At 43.6% G+C, this 7,156-nt stretch overlaps 1 protein-coding gene across 1 annotated transcript in view; it reads left to right on the forward strand.

Moving 5' to 3' along the window:
- The window catches only part of LOC109926817 (Fc receptor-like protein 5), a gene marked incomplete at its 5' end in the record, with an annotated part of 16,241 nt that overhangs the window by 3,305 nt on the left and 5,780 nt on the right, over positions 1–7,156 (forward strand). The window contains 2 exons of the mRNA XM_048592285.1: positions 1,607–1,894; positions 5,907–6,173. Of these exons, the coding sequence (XP_048448242.1) occupies positions 1,607–1,894; positions 5,907–6,173 (555 nt within the window). The remainder of the gene's footprint in view (positions 1–1,606; positions 1,895–5,906; positions 6,174–7,156) is intronic.

The following is a 7,156-nucleotide window of genomic DNA, read 5'->3' on the forward strand; positions in this document are numbered from 1 at the left end:
GGGTATACATAAGGTGTCTTTTTTGCTTGGATGAAGGATTTCAAGACTATGGGGCATATTTTTAAAGTGACAGGACAGTGGTTTGAAAATGACATGAGGGCAATTTTTTTTACATAGAGAGTGGTTCATATTTGGAATGAATTTCCAGTGGAAGTGGTGGATGTGGGTACAGATACAACATTTGAAAGACATTTGGATTAAGTGCATGAATAGGAAATATTTGCAGGTCTCTGGGCCAAGCCCAGGCAGGTGGAACTAGTTTAGTTGTGGATTATGGTCAGTATAGATAGGTTGGACTGAAGGGTCTGTTCCAGAGCTGTGTGACTCCATGACCATGTGTTAGGCATTCTTCTAATCCTTTGTTAAATACTTCCCACTGCACAGTTTCTCTTCCACAGTGAATGCAGAACATTATGAAATGGTTGGTTCTCCTTTTCAAACATTAAATTGGTGCATCAAAGAAGGAACTGTAGACCTCAGCAGTATCTTAGTCCGCATGTAGCCGGTGCTAACTGGTATCTCGGCAGAGCAGTGACTTGTCACACTGACGTTCTCAGATTCTGGAGACATGGGATCAGAATGAGGTTATTCAGCCCATTGTGTCTGCTCCACCGCACAATGAGATCGCGGCCGATCTGATCATCTACTTTCCCCCATAACCCTCGATTCCCCTTTCAGATTAAAAAATCTCAATCTTGAATATACTCAACAACTCAACCTCGACAGTCCTCTGTGGTAAAGAATTCCACAGATTCGTTCCCCTCGGACAGAAGAAATTCCTCTTCATCTCCATCTTCAATGGGCGCCTCACCCCTGTATTCTGAGATTATGCCCCTTTGGTCCCAGACTCTCCCACACAAGGGGAAAGAACCCATGTCTGTATCTCCCCTGTCATGTTCCTCTAAGAATGTTCAATAAGGTTGCCTCTCTTCCTTCTAAACTTCAATGAGGACAGGCCCAACCTACTAAACCTCCTCCTCACCAGGTGGTCTCTCCATATGCAGGATCAACTGAGTGAATATTCTCCAGACTGCCTCCAATGCCAGTCTGTCCTTCTTTAGATGTGGGGCCCAAACTGTTCACTGTATCGCATCTGTGGTCTGATTAATGCCCTGTATAGTTTTAGCAAAACCTCCCACCTTTTATACGCCATTCCCTTTGAAAATAATGACAAGTCATCCTATGACGTGCTGAACTTTGATGCTCGCTTTTTTGTTGTAATTCATGGACGAAGACTCCCCAAATTCCTCTGTCCTATCGCTTTATGCAGTCTTTCTCCATTTAAAGAATATCCAGTTCCTGTATTCTTTCTGTCAATGGGATGCTTCTGGGAATTACACAATCTTTTTTTCTGTATCTTGGACAGTGGACAAAGGACTCTGAGAAAGCAAAACTCACTGCCCGTTCTGAAAAATAGTTTTCTAACACACATTGGAAGCATTGGTTACACAGCTGCTTGCTGAAGCAGAAGAGAAAGTCATGTTGGACGATGAGGTGGAGTCAAAGCGGGTGTGTACGAGTGGAGATTTGATGAGCAGCAAGTAGCTGATTGGTCTGGTTGGTGCTTATATCCTGTTATTATTTCGAGTCCTTTCTGTTTTGACAGCTCCTGATTCGACTATGAGGATTGAGTCTGAGCCAGAACCCCTGTGGTATGAACAGACATTGAGGCTGAGTTGTAACTGCACTTACCCCACGCACAATAAGTTCGTTTACACATTTTATCGGGAAGGTTCTGTTATGGCTGAGATCCAGACAATAAATAAAAGTGTTTCTTTTCAAAAGGAGCGGGTTACATTTGAAGATACAGGACGGTATCGATGTCAAGTGCGTTTTGTTGATTATCCCAATGGTCCTGTGTACACATCAGCTTACATACATGTGGATGTGCGAGGTACGTGTCACTTTGAGAATGTGAGGGCTAGGAGCAGGAGAAATCCATTCAGTCATTCAAAAGCCTGCTCCCCATTCCGTATGACTGTGGTAGATCACATCTTGGCCTCAACTCCACTTTCCTGCCCCCATTCCCTTTAACCCATCACTGATTAAAAATCTGTCCCCTCCTTCAATTTATTCAGTGTCTCGGCATCCCCCACACACTATGGAGGGTGGGTGAATTTCTACAGTTTCATGCACCACCCCTTCCCCCACTTTGAGAGAAGACATTCCTCCTCATCTCTGTTTTCAATCTGCCCCAAACTAATTCCGGTGAAATCCATAGAATCTCAAACAGTGTGGAAACAAGCCATTCAGCCCATTGAGCCCATTCCAACCCTTCAAAGAGTATCCCACCCAGACTGATCCCCATACCCTGCATTTCCTTTGGCTAACCCTCCTAACCTATACGTGCCTGAACACTACGGTAATTTAGCATGGCCAATCCACCCAACTTGCACATCTTTGGACTGTGGATGGAAACCAAAGCACCTAGAGCAAACCCACAGGCACAGGGAGAACATGCAAACTCCACACACACAGCTGTCCGAGTGTGGAATTGAACTCAAGTCGCTCGTACTGTGAGGCAGCATTGCTAACTGCTGAGCCACCTTGACCTCTCGTTCTAGATTGCCCCACATGAGGAAACATCCTCTCTCCATTTCCTTTGTCAATCCCCCCCTTCACTATCTTATATCCCTCAATTAGCTGTCCTCAAATTCTCCTAAACTCCAGACAGCATCAGGCAATACTGCTCAATCTCTCCTCATAAGACAAACTCCTCATCTCTGGAATCAATTTTGTGATTCTCCTCTGAACTGTCTCCAATGCAACTACGTCCCTTCTCAAGTAAGAGGACCAAAACTCTACACAGTACTCTGGATGCAGAAACACTAATGCAGTTGCAGCAACACTTCCTTTCTCATATGTGCCATTCCTTTAGCAATTGCCAGTTGTCTTCCTTATTGCCTGCTATCCTGTGTGCCTGCTTTCTGAGATTCATGCACAAGGACACCCAGATCCCTCTGTACTGGATCACTCTGAAGTTTCTCTCCCACTTGAATAATAAGTTGCCTTTCTAGTCCTTTGACTACAATGGGCAACCACACACTTTTCCACGTCAAATGTTGGTACCTTCACCTAACCTATCCATTTCTATTTGTTATTTCTTCATTGCAGCTTTGTTTCCCAACTATTTCAGTGTTATCTTTTATCCCTTCACCCAAGTCATACATACACATTATAAATTGTTAGGGACAAGGACTTAACCCTGTGGTCCCCGCTCATTATAACTTGCCAAACAGAAAAAAAATCCATTTATCCTGACTGTCTGTTGTCTATTGGCTAGCCAATCCTTTATCCAAACTAATGTAGCACCCCAAATTTGATGTGGATGGGATTTTGTAAGTTGGTCACACAATTTGATTGATTTAATTCCCATGAAATCTAGAGGGAAATGAACTTCAGGTGCCAAAAGGATAACGCTGATTGATTGGCATTAATAAGCAGTAACTGAGCAGTTAATTCTAGCTGATAACAGCACGGTGCTGGATCTGACATCAGTTGCTGGCTGTAATGCTTCTGGTTTTATCCCACCATGCAGGTTAAACTGACCCATGTTGGCTTGAAATGATGGCTAATATTGAACCCTCAACATCTCCCAATCCCTGATACACTCAATACCAATGTCAGGCTGACTGGTCTATAATTCCCAGTTTTGTTTCTACCTCCCTTTTTAAATAGTAAGGTTACATCAGCTACCCTGTAATGTGTAGGAACTGTTTCAGAGTCTGTAGGATCTTGCAACATGGTCATCAATGCATCCATTAATTTTAAGGCCAGTTACTTTAGCACTCTGGGATGTAGGTTGTCAGTCCCTGGGGATTTATCACCCTTTAATCCCATCAATTTGCCCAGCAGTATTTCTTTACCTTTTCTATCTCACCAATCTCTTTGTTCACTATCATTTCTAGCACATTTTTTATATCCTCCTGTGTGAAGACATAATTGAATTATGAATTTAGTTTATCAGCCATTTCTTTGTTCCCCATTATAAAGTCCCCTGTTTCTGACTGCAAGAGAGTTACATTAGTTTTCACCAAACTTCTTCTCTTTACATACTTGCAGAAGCTTTCACAGTCAGTTTTTTTCTGTTCCCTGCAAGCTTACACTCATTCTCTAGTTTACCTTTCTCAATGCATCCTTTAGTCCTCTCTTGCTGAAATCTTAACTGTTCCCAATCCTCAGGGCTATTGTTTCTCTTTCTTGCCAATTTTTATGCCTTTATTTTTTCAGTTAATACCATCTTCAACTCCTTTCGGAAGCCATGGTTTGGCCACTCTTCTCTTTGCACTCTTGAGTCAGGTTGTAATAAATAATTTCTGTAGTTCACCCATTTGTCATTGAATGTTTGGCACTGCCTACCCACTGTCAATCCTTTCGGTAACATTTCCCAATCCATCATTAGCACATAAGAACTAGGAGCAGGAGTAGGCCATCTGGCCCCTCGAGCCTGCCCCGCCATTTAATAAGATCATGGCTGATCTTTTTGAGACTCAGCTCCACTTACACACCCGCACACCATAACCTTTAATTCCTTCACTGTTCAAAAATTTACCTAGCCTTGCCTTAAAAACATTCAGCGAGGTAGCTTCAACTGCTTCACTGGGCAGGGAATTCCACAGATTCACAACCCTGAGGGTGAAGAAGTTCCTCCTGACCTCAGTCCAACATCTGCTTCCCTTTATTTTGAGACTATGCCCCCTAGTCCTAGTTTCACCTGCTAGTGGAAACAACCTCCCTGCCCCCACTTTATCTATTCCCTTCATAATCTTATATGTTTCTATGAGATCTCCCCTCATTCTTCTGAATTCTAATGAGTATAACCCAGCCTACTTAGTCTCTTCTCATAATCCAACCCTCTCAACTCTGGAATCAACCGAGTGAATCTCCTCTGCACCCCCTCGAGTACTACTATATCCCTTCTCAAGTAAGGAGACCAAAACTGCACACAGTACTCCAGGTGTGGCCTCACCACGACCCTATACAGCTGCAGCATAGCCTCCCTGTTTTTAAACTCTAGCCCCCTAGCAATGACAGATAAAATTCCATTTGCCTTTCTAATTACCTGCTGCACCTGTAATCCTACTTTTAGTGACTCATGCACAAGGACACCCAAGTCCCTCTGCACAGCAGCGTGCTGCAACTTTTTACCATTTACCATTTTGCTGTTATTCCTACCAAAATGGATGACCTCACACTTATCAACATTATACTCCATCTGCCAGACCTTTGCCCACTCACTTAGACTATCAACTCAACTATCATAGTCAACTCACACCTCATACCATTGTAGTTTTCCTTAATAAGATGCAGGAACCTAGTCCCAGAATCTCACTCAACATCCTACTGAAGAATTCTATAATGTTATGATTGCTCATCCCAAAGGGTCTCTCAGAACTGCACTGCTAATCATTCGTACAAAAAGCAATCAAAATGCAGCAAACATTCGCTGATCCATAAAGCCATTCAGTCTATATCCAGGTTTCTAAACTGCTTTAGAAGGAATGGTGTCAAAAGTACTTGCGAGATAATGATTAACATCACATGCAGAGATGAAAATGCATCAGTTAATTGCTGCTGAAATAACTCCGCAGAGGCCAGTATCTAGTCACCAAGTCACCTTTTAATTACACTTGTATAGTACATGACACTGACCCAACTAGCTCAGGGCTCGCTTCGAGAGTGAGCAGAAACACTGACACACCCGTTTATGCCTTTCACCCAGAACTCTATTTGGACCAAGAAAACAGCTCCAATCGGGGAACTTATTTCCTATAAGGTCCACGCTACTGACCTTATTACACTCCCTACAGCTGCGAAGCAGTTATCCAAGCAACAGACATTGAAAATGATTAATCAAAATCCCATGGTTTATGTCACAAAACGTTTAATCGCTCTAACAATTTCAGAAAGTCCGGTGACATTACAAGTGGATCCCAGACTACAGAGAGATGGTGATTCCGTCACATTGAATTGTCGGTGTACCCAGGATCATGTGTGTGGAAGAGGACAAGTTTCCTTCTACAGAAATGAGACCCTCCTGAACCCTGATTCCATGCCTCACAATGTCTATCACATCCACCAAGCAACCCTAATGGATTCGGGATGGTACCGCTGTGCGATTTTCCAGAACCTTTCGACGTTCCTGTCCCTCTGGGTAGAAGTCACTGTCCAGAGTGAGTCAACCAAGGGACCAGGTTGAGGTGGGGGGTGCATTGGGGATGTGGGGAGAGACTGACACAGGATGGAAACCAAGTTTCACTTGCGGTGATCTGGCCAAATGAAAATGGCGCCTTTCGGTTGACATCTTGAAACTGATCAGGACATTTTGCAAGAGTGCCTACTCAAAGGGAAGCAAATCGAAATTGGCAACGGAAGAGAGGAGATGAGTTGGCACTCTGGTCACCATCGAGAATACATCAGTCAATGACAATTAGTCAGAAATGCGTCTGTCAGTTTAACAGACATCACATGTCATCTCGTATTGCTGTTGGAATAGCCCCAGTTTTTCTGTCCAAATTTAGCTGCTGGGATTGAGGAGGGTTAACTTCATGAGGAGGGTTCTGTAATTGGTAGATCACCAACATTCATCTCTGCTCAGATCCCGAGACCAGTTTCTTACCACAGCTCATTTGGTTGTGAGTGGCCTCTTACTGTGTTATTTGGCCTGACTCTGTGCAAGTTTTTGCAACTGCACGGTTCATGTAACCTGGTTATCCTCAGAATGTGAAGATCATAAAAAGTAGGAGTGGGAATAGGCCATTCAGCCCATCGAGTCTGCTCTACTCTTCAATGGGAGTATAGCTGATCTGATCATCCTCAACTCCACTTTCCTGCCTTCCCCCCCACCTCTCCCCCATCACCCTCAATTCCCCTTCCTGATTAAAAATCACCATCTCAGCTTTGACAGCCCTCTGTGGTAAAAAAAATTCCACAGATTAGCTCCCCTCAGAGAAAATAAATTCTTCCATATCTCCAACTTCAATAGGAGGCCTCCCTTATTCTGAGATGATGCCCCTCTGGTCATACACTCTCCCACACACGGGGAAACAACTTCACTCTGCATCTCCCCTGTCAGGTTCCTCTAATAATCTTCAATAAAGTCACCTCTTATTCTTCTAAACACCAATGAGGACAGGCCGTATCTACTCAACCTTTC

Source organism: Rhincodon typus, unplaced genomic scaffold (assembly GCF_021869965.1).
Source record: "Rhincodon typus isolate 14 unplaced genomic scaffold, sRhiTyp1.1 hic_rhity00000970, whole genome shotgun sequence".
Classification (NCBI taxonomy): domain Eukaryota; kingdom Metazoa; phylum Chordata; class Chondrichthyes; order Orectolobiformes; family Rhincodontidae; genus Rhincodon; species Rhincodon typus.